The 17119-nt window shown below is 37.9% G+C and overlaps 1 protein-coding gene across 1 annotated transcript; it reads left to right on the top strand.

The window, feature by feature from the left end:
* The first annotated feature begins 1526 nt into the window (after window positions 1-1526).
* Window positions 1527-15072, top strand: elovl5 (ELOVL fatty acid elongase 5). Its single transcript, XM_058651412.1, has 8 exons — window positions 1527-1669; window positions 4977-5041; window positions 5804-5991; window positions 8649-8726; window positions 9124-9295; window positions 10457-10581; window positions 11039-11173; window positions 11455-15072. The coding sequence occupies exons 2-8, from the start codon at window positions 4984-4986 to the stop codon at window positions 11563-11565; spliced, it is 867 nt and encodes a 288-aa protein (XP_058507395.1). The 5' UTR covers window positions 1527-1669; window positions 4977-4983; the 3' UTR covers window positions 11566-15072.
* The last annotated feature ends 2047 nt before the right edge of the window (window positions 15073-17119 follow it).

Raw genomic sequence — 17119 nt, forward strand, 5'->3', positions numbered from 1 at the left:
ACTACAGAGAGATCTCAAAGGGCGCTCAGTTTAGGTAAACAATTTCAAGATTAAAATAACATTGACTTGTGCTGCAAATATAACCTCGCTGGTGGGTGTAATAAATAAATAAAGGAATTAATAAATAAATATTTGATTGACTCTTTGAGAATTTGGTCTGCACTGAATGTTCAACACACAAGGGATTAACTTTTCTTTCTTTTTTGTCTTTTTAAACGATTGTCCAATGTTTTCAGGAATACAAATTATCTATCAAACAATTTTCCTTTTGCTTGTCGTTTTAGTCTGTAACAAAAAAAGCTCATTATTTAGGTAAATGCAACTCCAAAAATAATCAATCAATCAACAAAAACAGCTCTTACATGTGAAAACAAAACAATTATGTGAAAAGAGCAGAATTATCATCCAGCCCTCACAGATAACTCTGTGTAAAATGTTTGAAAATGGAAAATCTGACCTTTGATCCCTGGAGACACGCCATACTGTATATAGACTACATCTGTATCTCCTATAACATTATTAATGTCACACTGAGTCTGAAACTGCTAAATCAAATCAAGCCACCATTAATAATATTATTTACACATGTGATAAGATATAGATGAGATATAGATCATCCTTTACTTGTCTCACTATGAGGATATTTACCATGACGTGGCAAAATACACGCATCAGTATATAAATGAAGTAATAAATAAGAAAATGTGCAAGTTGATGGACGGACAGAAATAGAAATTCAGAGAGTACAAATGATTTGGTCACTTCCTTAATTCGCTCTTACTGAAACCAGGTGATATGACCCGGCTTTGAATCTATTGGATAACTTTTTGTGTTACTTTCCGTATCAATCGGCAAAAAAATGTGAACTAGTAGAACTCGACAGACCAGAAATGTTTTAAAGTTTTGATTGATCTGATTAAAAAAAGAAGAAGAAAGGTTGGGCAGAAGCATTTTTTTTTGACAATTCTACAGCCATGAAATCAAAATGGATCCAGACTGCCTGATTATTATGGGTCATAAGAGGTTTAAAATGACCCGAACTGTGTAGAGTCCAGCCATACTGAGCTGTGCTGTGCTGTGCTGTGCTACAACTGTGTCGTGGAAAAGCCACATAAAGGGTTAAGAATCTCTCCATCGCAGTTTGGCAAACAGGGGGGGGGGGGCGGGTGGGGGGCTAGTGGACAAACTAACTTGCATTTGGGTCCCCACAAGTCTAGAAACGGCCCTGGCAAATTTGAACTCTTCCTGCATCTATTCAATTTCCTGGTCGTCGGGCTGAAAGAGTGTGTGTGTGTGTGTGTGTGCATGTGTGTGTTTGTGAGAGAGAGTGTGTGTGTGGTTGCAACACACCGGTGGGGTCACCTCCTGGCTCTAAACCTCCTGCAGGGCACCGGGCCAGTTCCTCCCACTTTTTCCCACTGAGCGACAAGGCTGCACATTGTGCTCAGAGCGGACCAGTCACACATGAGCCAGGGTTACTCAGCCGATCTCTCTCCCCGCCTCTAAAAGTGGACACACACACACACACGCGCGCGCACACACACACACACACACCACAGACCTGCATCTCCCTCTCTCTCCCTCTCTCGCTGCGTGCACCGTCTACATCTCTGTGTGTCTGCGTGTGTCTGTGTGTGTCTGTATGTGTGTGTAACTGCTGAACTTAATGGTAAGGCTTTTCACTTGTTTTATTGATTTCTGAGTAGGATGTGAAATGTTGCTGCGCGCGCGGCGTCGACTACTGTACATGTACCGCAGCGATGTGTTCTCGGGGGATGCTGAAGCGATGACCCGCGCTGTCAATGAGCGACAAGTCATTTTGCTGTTAAGTCATAACAAAGAACAACATATTTGTAAGTTTAAAGTGACTTGATGATGATGATGTAATGGCGCACTGTGCGCTCGCTGCTGTGCGTAAAGGGACGTTTAGGGTACGCATGTGAGCCACTGTAGAACACAATTGTGTGGCATGATTATGAGATTTATTGCGCTTCAGCAACATTTAAGTACGTTTTTAATCACAGGTTTCAAACTCAAATGAGTACTCGAGCCACTGAGTGAAAAACAAAGAAAGTATTACTATAACTAATCTATAACTAGTATAACTAATCATGTGAGCTTAACAGTCACATCACAATATTCCGTCATTATGTCACTATAACGATATCTATGAGGACATTTTATAGATTTGTACAAATACAAGTGTGTGTTTTGATGTATTTGGGATGTAAAATTAATTGATGGGCCGCATGAAATTGATTTGAGGGCTGCATTTGGCCCACCTGCCTCGAGTTTGAGACCTCTGTTGGTCCTGCAGCATTGTTGGTGCAGCCAAGCCTAATATTAATATTAATATTCAATGATTATATTCTTTTCCACTGTGGCAAAGTTGAGAGAGAAAACTTTTTTGATGCTGTCTCAGTCTGACTGAGATTTAAAAGATAACATGCACAAAATATTGTTATCTATCTATCTATCTATCTATCTATCTGTCGTTTTCTCGCCGTATGCAAACCATATCATAACATTCACACATACAATCTGTGTGAAAACTTATGATAACTTATTATTTATTGTTTCATGCATGTAAATATAGTAGACTCCAAATGGACATGCATGAATGCACACTGTATAAACAGTCAAATAGACGCTATGACAGACACAGACACATTTCATTATTGTGTGTCATCGTTACATCATTGCCCCGACGAACCTTTTATCAGCTGTGATTACTTGTTGTACTGATGACATGTGCCTCATCGACGGTGCTGTGCTCACATGTCTGTCTCCCTGCCGGTTGTGGGTCATCGTGCTCTGGTGCAGGCCTTGCAGATTATCATGTTTTGGTACACCCTAATGTATCTTGGATAATCAGAGCACAGGCTTCTCTGGACGGTGCGTGACCAGAATAAGCCGTATTTAGTTCCCGTAGATAAGTGATTGTGGACGAACGCAGCAATCCATAAAATGTGATTATTTGGCTCGACTTGCTGTGACATGGGTTTGTGACTGTCGTACTTTTCAGTCGTGTGCTGTGAGGCAACTGGGATGATGAGAAAATATATAATTAAGTTGAAGTTAAGCACAAAGCTGAACGACTAAAATAAGGCCACGTGCCGCCTCAGTTCTACTGGTCATATGTCAGTATCATATGACTGCACAAGAGTGGCTTGCAAATCAAATAGAGTTGCTTTAGCTGAATTTGATAGACATTCTCATATTTCTTTTCAAGTTCATTCTGTCAACGTGTGGCGCTGAGGGTCTTTTTTTCTTCTTTCCTTTTTTCCACAGACATACATATGACTCACGTACTCAGTAATGCAGGGAAACAGGTTAACAAACAGTTAGAGTTGTGTCGTCTCCTCGCTGAAGGAGGTATTATGAAGGCAGAGCACTCATTTGTCTTGTGTTATGCAGTATTTCCAGGTGTAGACTCAGGTGTGGAGCTTGCAGTCTGTGTGTGTGTGACATAACAGGACAGATAATAATGTGTAGCTCAGGTGGAAACAGAAAACGCAGAGATGCTGCAATTTTTTTAGCTGTGAGGCATTTTTGGTGATATAGTGGAGTCAGTGCTGTAAATACATTATATGTGATGCTAAAGAAAGGTTCTCCGCGTTCCTCCTATAGTCCAAAAACATGCAGATTTTGGCAGATTGGACACTCTAAATTGGAGTGTGAGAGTGAACGGATGTTTGTCTCTGGCGACCTCTCTGGGGTGAACCCCGCCTTTTGCTCTATGTCAGCTGGGATTGGCACCAGTGACCCTCATGTGGAGGATAAAGCGGTACAAGATAGATGAATGCTAAAGAAAGGGTTTGTGCTTGAGCGGTTTCAGGTTCTCATTTCCTCTTCCACTTCTTTGGCAAGAAAACCAGTTCAAGGAGAACAGAGTTCATGTTTTCTGGATGTACGAGCAATTGCCATATTATCATCGCTGAGCATGACACAGTTTTCACGGACCAATCTGGAGCTGACAGACACATTCTGATTACACTGGTGCCATCAGGGACAGAAGGGACACCAAATAAAAAGTACTCCTGCTTTAGTCTTTGATAGCTCCGTCTTGCGGTTAGACAGTCTTTTCTGAAGTTTGTAAACCACTCACTCCCCTGCATCAAATGACATACAGAAAAAACAAGATTTTAAACACCAAATTCACAAGATAACACATTTAAACTTGGAGGGAGCGGATCATAGTTGCTGTGTCACTGTTTAGTATTTTGTCAATATTGGGAGCAAGTGAAAAAAGGTGTAAAATTAAGAAATCTTTCTTTGTATTTTGTATGTACAGTATGTACAAATGGATCCTAATAACTAAAGTAACTAGAAAACAAGCGACCGAAACTCAAAAACTCAACTAAGCACTATCAAAGTAAATCTTCCACTGTACCTGAAAAGACCTGTCCCAAAATGACATAGAGGGGTATATATGTGTGTGTGTATATATATATATATATGAATATATATATATATATATTCGAAATCTCTGTTCCAGTTCATCCCAAAGGCTCTCGCTGAGGTTGAGGTCAGGTCAGGTGTCGAGTTCTTCGACACCAGACTCGTCAAACCATGTTTTTTTTTTTATAGTTCTTGCTTTGTGCACTGGGGCACATTCCTCAAGCTGTTGGAAGCATGGCATTGTTCCAAATGTCTTGGTATGCTGAAGTGTTAAGATTGTCCTTCATTGGAGATAAGTGGTCTAGAGCCCAAAGCCTGATTGAAACAGCTGAATTCAGGTGTGGCCAAATTGCTAGACTTCAGAATGAACAATAATAACATTTAACGTCAAACAAACTCACACTGGTGAAACAGGACGTACAGGCTGGACCACAAGTGTCAAACCCACTGTTCCGCATGTTCCTCCTGCTCTGCAGCTCTACTGTAGATCTTATCACATCCTTTTCATTGATGACCATTTCTATGACTAAAGTGTGTGTGAAATTATTAACGGGTGTGTCGCGTGCTGTGTTTAGGTAACAAATGGAGGCCTTCAATCATAAACTGAACACTCACATAGACTCATGGCTGGGCCCCAGAGGTAAGTCAATTCTGTATTGTCACTGTCTTGTATAAAGTACTTTAAAGGGATACTAGTATATGCCATTTACTGTACTTACTTATCAAAAGTAATTTTAATGATATAATATTTAGTTAAGTTTAAATTATTGTAAGTTCTAACGACTGAGCCATGGTAGCTCTGTGGTAGGGCGAGTTGACTTTCAACTGGAAGGCTGTGGGTTCAATTCCTGTCTCTGCTAGTCTATATGTGTCCTTGAGCAAGACACTTAACAACGCGTTGAAGTGTGTGAATGACAAAACTACAGTGTAAAGCAGCTCATCAAGACTAGGAAAGTGCTATATACTGTAAATACAGACTAACAAAGTAACAAAGAGTAACAAAGATAGTTAAAGTAAACGTAGTAGACTAAAAGTTGCTAGAAAAATAAACAAGTTAAGTACAGTAACAAAGTATTTGTAAGTTGTTACATTAAAACACTTGATGTAAGATACTGCAAAGTGTAACAAGTCATGTACTTACTGCATAAACCTCAGATAATTATTACAGTTAAGAGATAATGTTGCAACTGGGTAAATACTGTGTAAAAAGTCATTAGACGCTGTAGAGACATGCATGGACTTGCACATACAGTACACATAAATGCCACTCTGATTTCTCACTGGCAGCCTTTTGAGGTAATGAACAAACATTGCTCAACGGCTGCTTGTCACCTCTGAAGATGATTAGTTGTTACCACCTGAGACGGCAGCGAAACGCGACCTCTTTATCTCCATATTTCAGATCAGCGGGTGAGGGGATGGCTGCTGTTGGACGACTACCCACCAACCTTTGCACTCACAGTCATGTACCTTCTGATTGTGTGGATGGGGCCCAAGTACATGCAGCACAGGCAGCCGTACTCCTGCAGAGGCCTTCTGGTGCTCTACAATCTGGGCCTCACGCTCTTGTCTTTCTACATGTTCTATGAGGTAAACACACTGCACGACCGCTGAGCAGCACTGAGGCATGTTGAAGCTGACGCAATCGCCGCAACGTCGTGCATAGAAAACAGAAAAAACCTACTCACAGCACCTCTAATCTGACATTGTGAGAAAATGCTCATGGTCTGTCTTGCCAGAATTAATTCACAAATGAATGTAGTGAGCAGACTAAAACGCAATAAGTAGTCATTGCGTAATGTCTTAGATTGGATTGTGTAGTGTATATAAATTTGTGGTAGGTTAGATGGTCTGCTGTGGCGACTACTAAAGGAAGAAGGAGAAGGAGAAGGTTAGGTTGATATTTGAAGCAGGCTTCAAAGGCATCATGTGAAAGACATATCAGTCTTCTTATCTAATTATCAGCAAATAGTAGCAGTGGAACAAGGGGTAACAGCGAGCTAAAGCCTGCCCCCATAATTGGCCAGATTTTGGTCCAGATCTGGTCCTTACAACAATCGTGGGTTTTTTTTCTGATTTTAGGCTGATTTGAAGAGATTATCTGGCCAAATTATCCTGTAGAGTGACGGATTAACAGACACGATTTTAACGTCCTCAGACGCATCAGAGTCATGAGCAGAATCCCACAACAACCAATCAGAGGGAGTTGACTTGCGTTCTTTTGTTTAGAACCATAACTTGTAAAAGTTAAAAAAAAAAAAAAAGTTCCGTCTTCTCAGCCATGACTTCATCCAGAGATTTTTTATTTTTTTATAGAAAAATGAAAAATGTATTTCATGTACATTTTAGTCTATTTGTACTTTCTCCAACTACTTTAACGCCTTTTCTAGTTATTATTTTAGTATTTCAAAATGAAATCACGTTGAGATTTGAGACTGGGTCATTTAGCAGCATTAAAAGAGCATTAATACCAATGACACCAGAAACAATTCAGTAACATTTAATATTAGACAGGGGCCTGCAGCTGCTGGTGTGTCTCACTGAAAATGTCCATGAGACAGTGCTATGAGGGAGGGAGAGGGACACAGCTGGACACTGGCAGGATCATTTCAGCGATGAAACCCCTCAGCACGGCTATTGTTTACTGGAAAACTGTGTTTTTATGACTTTCTGAATAAATAAGCGGCTGAAAATGATCAACCCCCCCTGTGGAAACTAACATGGCAACATCTAAGCTCAGTTTGATGTTAGGTGATTTATTGTAGTGATAGTATCTGTGGTTAGGTGTACCTTGGAACATCACAGCGTTGTTTCAGTCGCCGTGTAAGTCTAAAGTATCATGAGTGCAGTCATTTCCATCCAGTTGGCAGAACAAGGACCAGGTAGAGAGTTGCCTTAGTGATAAAAACCAACCCTGTACTCTGACCAAGGCTCTGACCATGGGTTGAGTTTTTAATATGACACCAAACCAAACAAGCCAAATCTTCATCTTGTCAAACGTCCAGGCTTCGGTGGTTAATCACATGACAGCGATATTTACTTTTGTTTATTGTTTTAGTGACTTCGTCATTTGAAATATTTTTTTTATCAAAGTTGGTGGAAGGACAACGCCTGTGCAGACATAATAAGATAATCAAATAGTTACAAATCAAAGGTCATTCCTTTGCTGGAAGTTTCTTGGCTAATGTTAGTAGGTGAAAAAATGTGAATCTGCATTTAAACCCTACGATTTATGTGCATTTAAATATATTTATTGTAGTTTGTCCCGTTTGTTTATTTAATGTTAAATGACATTTATTGGAAGTCTAAATGGAACTGTGTTAAAAAGGATCCATAAATTATATCACAATAACTATACTTGTGACAATAATTCACAGAACTTCCCAATAAAGGTGTCTGTGTTGACATGGAACTATGTATAGTTCACAATTAAAACATGTTAATGATGCAAAATGAATAAAGGAACTCATTATGACTTAATATTAAGTGTGGTAGTGAGTTTGAGATCCGCTTTAACGAGAACGTGAAATAACAGGTGCACAGATATCATGTGCTACTTTATATTTTAATCGCTTTTACCATGATTAAATATTAAATATTCAGTAACCACAACCTCACAACAGCTAGCTATGTTACCAGATCTAGTTATTATCAAAGAGGGGAGAGTCCTATTTTACTACACCATATCTGTCCAGTTTACAGTGTGTGTTACAATGTGTATCCATTGCATTACCATATTTTACTGTGTAGAGGTGCCGGGAAACAAGTACAAAAGCAATATTCAACCACTGTATATATGTATATACAGTATATGGATTCAGTTTAAAATATCGCAAACAATATTCAAAGCAAGAAATAACTTTCTTCCAAATAATATAGTTTTAGACATTGTTTTCAGAGAAATAAGGGGGATATAATTTAAGAGGGAAAACTACATTTAACAATGCAGTGTATAAAACAGTCTCACGGATGAGTAAAATACAACAATACAAATTTTAAATAAATGTAAGGATGAAGAACAGCAGTTTAATCCAGGACGGTGATGGACGTGTTTAAAGCCAGACATGTTCTTGTGTTTTACTGAGAATAATGTATAAGTATAATGTATAATGTATGTATAAGATACTGTAAATATGTAAATATTTGGTGATGGGATAAAGTAGTGTTTAGTGGAGTTGTGTGTAATAGGAATGGAGTATATTATACTTGTAATTACTACTTTTCAAACATGTGACTATCTTCTTTAGCTTGTTAGTGCTGTGTGGCACGGCGGCTACAACTTCTACTGTCAGGACATTCACAGTGCGCCTGAAGTGGATAAGAAGGTGAGTCTGTCAAAACTACACTGTGAAAGTACATGTATGATAAATCACAAGTTCTTTTTTGAAAGTATTAACTGCAAACGAAGGTACAAATAGACCAGGAGTGCTGTAATATAGGTTTAATGAATGAAAACTGCTGTGGTTTCTTTGGCTGAGTGGCTGTGTATCCCAGACGATAAGCTGCAGAGACAATGAGTCAATTTAATCCAGCTCTTGTTGGCATGATGACCGTCTTTGGTGTCCCTGCTAAGGTCGGCAGTGGAGGTGAAAACAAGGCTCCCAGTGAAAATGTGCACAGCTTTGCAGTTCAGCCACAGAGAGTAAAACTGCTGTATCTGTCTGGACACTTAACTGCTTATCACCCTGAGAATATCTATAATAACAAATCTTACATTTTTAGGTGATAAAGGTCCTGTGGTGGTACTACTTCTCCAAAGTCATCGAGTTCATGGACACGTTTTTCTTCATTCTACGGAAGAACAATCATCAGATTACTTTTCTTCACATTTACCACCACGCGAGCATGCTGAACATCTGGTGGTTCGTCATGAACTGGATACCCTGCGGCCACTGTGAGTGTTCTAACACAACTTTGCCCTCCAGTGAGTCAAATCATCCATCAGGCTGTTTGGGCTCACGGCGAGTTAAATAATTCAAGTGCTCTATCATTAAACCCATTAGCTCTGAAAACAGCCTGTTTTGCCCACAAAGCCTTGAAAAACACAAAGTGACACCTATTGACCCGAACACTGCTGTGTGTGTGTGTAACATGCTTTTTTATGCTTTTCTGTGTGTTAAATCATTTCATTAGACTTGGACATAATGTGATTCTTAAGGGCTCTATTATTTCTGAATTACTTGATGTGAAAATTGTTGTAATGGTACAAACAAACAAAATCAATTTCACTTATTATTATCATAATTGATTAATCTGTTGATTCTTTTCTTGATTATTCGATTGGTTCATAAAATGCCAGAAAATGTTGATCGGTGTTTACCAAACCTTGAAATGGTTTTGTTTTAAAATGTCTAATTTTGTCCAAAAACCAAATGTATCCAGTTTTATTTAGGGATGCACAATATTGGACTTTTTGTCAATGTCCGATATGTCGGACACTGACAGCTTCAGAGGTAATTTATGGCTCTTTTCCACTACACTATTCCTTTAAACTATAGTACCTCCTCAACGTGGCCGGAGTCGTTATAGCACGAACGTCACACTCTTGACTCTTCTAGTGACAACGCTCTCTGACCAATCAGTGGCCAGCAGTCTGTTGACATCACATTTTAGTATCAGCTTGGAAACTCGCCAGAAAAAGTACAAAAAAAAAAAAGGACCAGGTACGATACCTAATGGAATAGTGTCTTCTATAGTGAAATGAACATAATATTTTGCATACTTAACTTTTCTTAGTTAAATAATAAATACACAGAAAAAAATAATAGTGCCAGCATAGAATTAAATCAGCAGATTTTCAGATCTTGGTGTTTATCCGATAACACATTTTAAAGCCAATATCTGCTGATACCGACATCATGCAGAATTCTATATTATGTGGAGCAAAGAAACCAGAAAATATTCACATTTAAAAGGTTAAAAAACACACAAACAAAATTGTTAGTGATTAATTTAGTAATGAGGCCTAGATCACTGTCCTCCTCAATGTAACTTGACATTAATTGACCGTAGATGACTAACTTCCTGTGTCTCTTCTATGTGTCTGTCTGCACAGCGTACTTTGGTGCCTCCATAAACAGCTTTGTACACGTGGTGATGTATTCTTACTACGGCCTCTCTGCCATCCCAGCCGTGCGGCCGTACCTCTGGTGGAAGAGATACATCACACAGTTACAGCTGGTAGGTTCCTGGAAGAAGGAATAATATCTTTTATTCAAGTGAAAAAAATAGCAAAATCACAATGTTCAAACATTCATTACATGTAAAACTCCATCATTCAAAAACATTTACCCTATTTGACTGAAACATTGTCCTACACTGCATAATATATTATGGGGGTTGCTATTTGTGGTGTCATTAATGTAATGTAATTAGCCTTTTAAAGCTAAGGCAAACGTTCTGCATCTTTGTGAAAACGGCGACATTGTATTTGTTTGTTTTTTTAATTATTTCAGATTGCGCACATGTGATGCACATACAACACATATTGATTTCTCTGGCTATTTCCGGCAACAACCACAGCTTTAGTGCAGTGCAGACACACAGGCTTAGGCAGTGGATCAATATTACTGTATACGATGTAGCTTCGCTGAGTCACCTTGTCACTCTGGTCTCTGTGTGTGTGTTTTCTCAACAGATCCAGTTCTTTTTAACCGTCTCCCACACAATGTCCGCAGTCATATGGCCGTGTGGCTTCCCCATGCGATGGCTGTACTTCCAAATAAGTTATATGGTTACCCTCATCATCCTTTTTGCAAACTTCTACATTCAGGTCAGTTTAAAGAATAAATCCAGTGTTCATTTCTTGATTTTCAAAGTGATCTACTTCATCAGTCTTAGTTGTGTATGCAAAGCCCGATATCTCTGTCCCACACTAAAGGATAATTCTGGTCCCGATCTGGTCCTGCGAATAATTGTAGATTTTAGGCTTATTTGAGCAGATTATCTGGCAAAACAGACGTATCAGAGTCTTATTTGGTTTGTGTTTTTGTACCTTATTCACTTTTCCATCATACTTACATGTTCTCTCTGCTTCTCTATGTCTCACACAAGACGTACAAGAAGCGCAGTGGTTCTCGACAGAAGGGCTCTCCTGCACATGGACATACAAATGGAACACCATCCATGGAGCACAGTGCACACAAGAAACTAAGGGTGGATTGACCTTTGAGGAAGTATCACCCAAACTCTCACTGTAGTGTATTAGCTAATGCTGCTAGAAGGTATATGTATTTTCTTAATTAAAATAGCGTTGACTTGAGATGAAGTAAGCCATAGCTACATATATATCCAGGGATTTTTCATGTTTTTGCACAATGCACATGGTACAATAAGGCAAATATTGTTATAGTTCAAGGACAAGAGAATTGTATCATCACTGGGTTTAAATTTAAATCCATCCTCAGCTGAGTGATTAAGTATTTATTCATAAAACTGAGCCTAAAGGTGTCTGGTTTTAGTTTATGATTTAAAAAAATATGTGACTGAAGCTCTTAGTTGTGCAAATTGAGGTGAAATATTGTGGAAATACAACAAATCTCAAAAAAAAACAAAAACAAAAAACATTTAACAAAACTCACCCTAGATATGCCATTTGCAAAATCACTGGCATTAATAGAATTTGTAGGGTTGTTCATTTGATCAAGACCGCACTCGCTCTGCACCACATGCTCTGCACTAAAGAAAGCACTTACTGATGCGTGCTTGTCATGCAAATAAAAAGTAAATCAATGTAACTGCTTTGGGGTCAAATGTAATATAAATGTTAGTTTTAAAAATACACCAGCTTTGGAGGTTCTTTGTACAGCTGACAGTGTTTTCTGAGAAATTGGTATTAAACATGAATGATCACTCATGAAACTGAACGAATGAATTGAATTCAATCAACTCAGTCATTGAATTGGCGCCATGTGAAATGGTACTGTAGCGATTCAGTGGTGACACCCAGTCCTTTTTAAAAAATAAATAAATAAATAAAAAATATGACTGATACTGCACAATATTTACACCTCAACACTCTAAAGGAAATGTCTTTATTGCTACCAGCAAAACACATATTTTGAGTTATTCAATGACCCTCAGACGGTCCAAAGGTGACAGCTCCAGACAGTGATTTGGACAGCGGAGCGTTCCATCACATTTGTTGACGTTGACCAAAAGGTCAATTAAAAGAACACAGTGGTTACTATGGCCTTATCTAACACTTTCCCTGTGCAGTGACATGACGCTGAAATGTGCCCCTGTGTAAAACTGTAACGCCTATTTAATGCAGATATTAACAGCACAAGTTAAAAATGCAGCACGTGGGTCTCCAAGATACAATATTAAAGGGCAGTTAGAGTAGTTTTTAGTATCTAACTCTGATATTAACCTTTTAACAAAAAGAAGTGTACGCCTTTCACACTATTGTATCTATTGCAGTCTTACCCAGTAAATGCAATTCAAACTTAAATTCACCTGCTTTTTAGGTCTGTAGTGCATAGGGTTGCCAAGTTTCTGATAAGAAAATAAGGAATGCTAATGTACCTGACATATTGCAATTTAAATTACCCACACACACTACAAACTCACAGATTAAAATATCCACTTAAACTGTTTTACAATAGTGTTTCTATGTATATTTCTGTATCATTCTATCAACCAAAATGAGTTTAAAAATGGATATTTATCCATTTTTTCACCTGAGCAGTATTCTCCTGGTGCCATTTTCCCTTTATACCTTGCTGCGTCTCTGTTGCTACATACACAGGACTCAAAGTGACCAATTAAAAGTGCACATTTTCTGTTTAATGAAAGCAGGAGAAGGATTGTATTTGCCCATCAGACTAACCAGACTGTAATTTTTGCCGTGATCATATCTGTTCAATACGGAACAAATCCTTATTTTACTGGAATGGTGGCAGCCCTAGTAGTGCACCGTCATCGGTAACCTTAGGTATCAGCTCTATTAAGTCAAACTAATTTAGTACTTCACAATCACTATTATAGATTCATATAATATATATATATATATGTATATTTTACTACTGTATAGTTGAGAGTGAATGCTATCAACCCTAGAAACTGCAATTAGGGAGAAAATACTCCCCCCACTTATTAGATGCTCATGGATTTAACCCAGATAGGAAAAATGTCGTCTTTATCACAATTAAAAGCTATAGAACAGTAAACAATAAGGTGCAAAAATTATGAAGTCACACTTACTTAACAAAATAGTGATGCTTATCTCAGGTTTAATAGGAAATGCTCGTTGTTGAGAGTTAGCGAAGAAGATAGCTCACCATTCACAAGTGGTTAGCTTAGCCTAGCATTATGAAACTGGGGGAAAGGTTAAACCAAACGATGTCCAGAGATTTTGTAAATCACCCTCGTTTTCATCTAACCTTTGTTGAGCGTCACTACACAGGCTGTTTCCCGTTATTTTCAGTCGTTATGCTAGTTAATAAGTTCTGTGTACATACTTTTTGAATGTTATATCTTTCTTCTCAGCTAAAAAGAAATGTTTTTTTTGTTATCATTCTCCCCCCAAAAAAACATCAGTTTTCTCATTTTACGAAGTAAAATCAATAAATCATGATATCAGTGTAATTGTATATTGGGCAAGAGGGTTGCAGTGTACACAGTTCCAGTCACCAATGTCACATTAGATCATGACATAACATGGTATAAAAAGAAAGCTACACAGACGTTGAAGTGTAAATTAAACACTGCGTCACTCCACTGTGCTAATTCAGTCTAATGACACTCTACAGTATGGCCTTAAAAACTGAGTTTCTCTCATGTATGGATGACCTACATTGTCACTGCATGTGTGGTAGGGCTACAACAAATATCCGATTAATCAATTACTAAATTAATTGTAAACTATTTTAGTAATCAGTGTTCTTTCAATAATTAAAACAAGCTTTCTGATTTTTCAGCTTCTTAAATGTGAATGTTTTCTGAGGTCTTTGCTTCATATAACAAGGAAATCATTAAAAATCATGTTAACTGGACACAGAATGGTCACAGAATGACTGCTAATGGCTAGGGAAGAATAGGTTTATAGGATATTACTGTTAGATAAAAATAATAATAATTTCTGACATTGTTAAATCATTAATTCCATTATGACACAACAAAACAAACTAATCCTGCTGGTAAAGCTTCATTCCTTTGTGCACATTCAGTATTCTCATTTTTATCTATTTAAATGTGATTACATTTATCAGCAATTCTTTCTCTTTTTATGCCAACATGTTGAATAAAGATGTTAAACATTGTTACCATGAGCATATTAACATGCCAATGTTAGCACTGTAGCTGAAACCAGTGGCTGTAGACTTGTTAATTAAAGCTCTGATATTATCGACAAACGTTGAAGATCTGCGAGCGATGCAAAAACAGACTCTTATTGTGAACATGAATGAACGGTTATTTGAATAAATAAATAAAATAACTTGATCACACTGACGGTTTAATTGTGAATTACTAGACTGTATCAAATTACAAATGTGAATGTATATTTGGAGGAGGGGGATTATTCTCATTCAGCCCATGACTCCTACTACTCTGCTTATTTTCTCAGGTAATACCATGTCTGCTGTTAACAGTCTTAACATGTAATGTAATGTTGATTGCTAAAAATTTCAATAAATTACAGTTTACTCCAGAAATGTACTAACACTTTAAGGTTTAAGAGTCAAGTTTTTTTGTGCGTGGCCCACTTGAACAGAAGTGTGACGCTGACTTTTTCTTTGTCCTAAAAATCTCTGCTCTAAAAAAGGTCTATTATGCCATGTTTATTCAACATCGACACTTTGCTAATATATAAGATCAACTTTCAGTCACATAATTCCAATCCAAATGTCAATGACTACTGAATCTGACACACATAAAAACATTTTAAAAAAAATGCTTCTCACGCCCTGAGACTTTTGCATAGTGCTGTACATTTAAAGCTATGTCACAACTCTCAATTCTTGTATAGAAAACATCATTTTGCAATACTGACGTAGTGCTTGAACGTCTCATCAGAATCTGAGTCGAGTTTCATCACCTGAAAAGGTTTTTGCTGACATAAAACAAATAGACCAGCATCATGATGAAAAGCCTGCAGGGTCCACTGAAAATAACTAAGATTATCAATCTGCTTTATGTTTTATTTCATCCCTTACTGGGTCAAAGAAAGTTTGTTTTTCCTGTTTTCTCAGAGCAGAAGAAACCAGCTCTTAACTCATTGTGAGTATTGATTGTAGAGTGACCAGATGCGGATCAGGTTTAGGTTAATTTAGTTTGTTGTCAGGATACATCAAGGCTGGTGATCTGTGGCCGACAGAAACAGGATAAAATACAGTGGTGTAAATAGGCCGAGCAAAGTCAGCTACAGACTTTTCAAAGGAGGCAGATTTATTTCCAATAAGATCATTTGAACTCTCATCATCCTCCTCTTCCTCACATATACACTTTAGATACGGGTATAGTGAAATTAGATTAAGATGGAGTGAGAGATAAGGTGATTCTAATTATAAGACTTTTCATGCACTCTGGTCAAAATTCCTCAGCTCAGTACAGTATTTCTGATTTTCTTATAAGTACCACCAGCAGCAGCTCAGCCTCTGGTACCTACTGTACATTATATGACTGCGGTCAGTGATTCATCTTTCTCTCTAGTCAAAATATCCTATCAGCCCCTCACCTCAAGTGGGTTTGGTATGACCACCTCATTACTCAGCAGAACTGTGAGCAGACTCCATGCACTGTACTGTATATGTGACACACAGGGCAACTGTTTGTGAGCTTTGGTGGTTTATCTGCTGGCCAGTCACTGTGCAAACAATGACCTACTCACTGATTTTACAGAAGCCATGGCCTGAGGGAGACAGAGAGGACAGGGGGTGAGTGTAGCGGGTGAAAATCTGCTTTACAGCAACAGTTTTAGGCTCTGTTATGTTCTGTGATGTGTCAGATTTATAATCTCTCTTGATTGCATGATAACGGTTTGTCCGCAGGTCCAATCCAGGACACAAATATTCAGAAACTGTAGCAGTGATATGATAAGTATGTCACATCTGTGACTGAAATACACATCTCTAACAGAATGTGTACTGTTTGAGAGTTTAATACAATAAATACATTTATCTATATATAGCACCTTTCACATACTGTAAATAAAGTCTCAAATTAAAAACAACTTCATATTGTAAACAAGATCAAGGATCAATATCAACTATACACCTCCTGTGTAAGTGAATATGGTATTTATTAATCCCTGGGGTGATTGTCAGGTGTAAATAAGTACCATCTTCACAGCTTAATCACACTCTACATTGGTGTTAGTTAAAAGAGTAAAAGTGGCTTCATCCCAATATTTTTTGCTAAAAAGCATCAAAACATGAGGATTTAAATTTGCCTTTGCAAGATCTGTGGTTTTGGAGTAGTTTAGTAACCAATGCATTCAATTCACAAATGATATAAGCTTAATCCAACTTTCACATTTATTTTTTTCCTCCTCTGTAAATCCCATTTGATTGGTCAGTCCAGAAAATGTAATACATGGATTATAACCTCTGTGTCCACAGCAAAGATAAATTAAGTCTGAAAATACATCTGTAATGTCTTTCACCAATGTTGTGGAACTGTGAGGTAAATATAAAGGTTTGAACATTTTCTGGAATCTTCCTGGCATATCTTTGAATACTGTATTTGTTCATTGTTAACAAAACATTGTGAGAACATG

This window comes from Solea solea, chromosome 15, assembly GCF_958295425.1.
Source record: "Solea solea chromosome 15, fSolSol10.1, whole genome shotgun sequence".
NCBI lineage: Eukaryota > Metazoa > Chordata > Actinopteri > Pleuronectiformes > Soleidae > Solea > Solea solea.

Excerpts from the sequence above, each read along its gene's own strand:
- elovl5 (XM_058651412.1), top strand. The coding sequence starts at position 4,984 with ATGGAGGCCTTCAATCATAAACTGAACACTCACATAGACTCATGGCTG. Across the intron at positions 10,582-11,038 it reads ACATCACACAGTTACAGCTG|ATCCAGTTCTTTTTAACCGT; the intron begins GTAGGTTCCTGG and ends TTTTCTCAACAG. Across the intron at positions 11,174-11,454 it reads TTGCAAACTTCTACATTCAG|ACGTACAAGAAGCGCAGTGG; the intron begins GTCAGTTTAAAG and ends GTCTCACACAAG.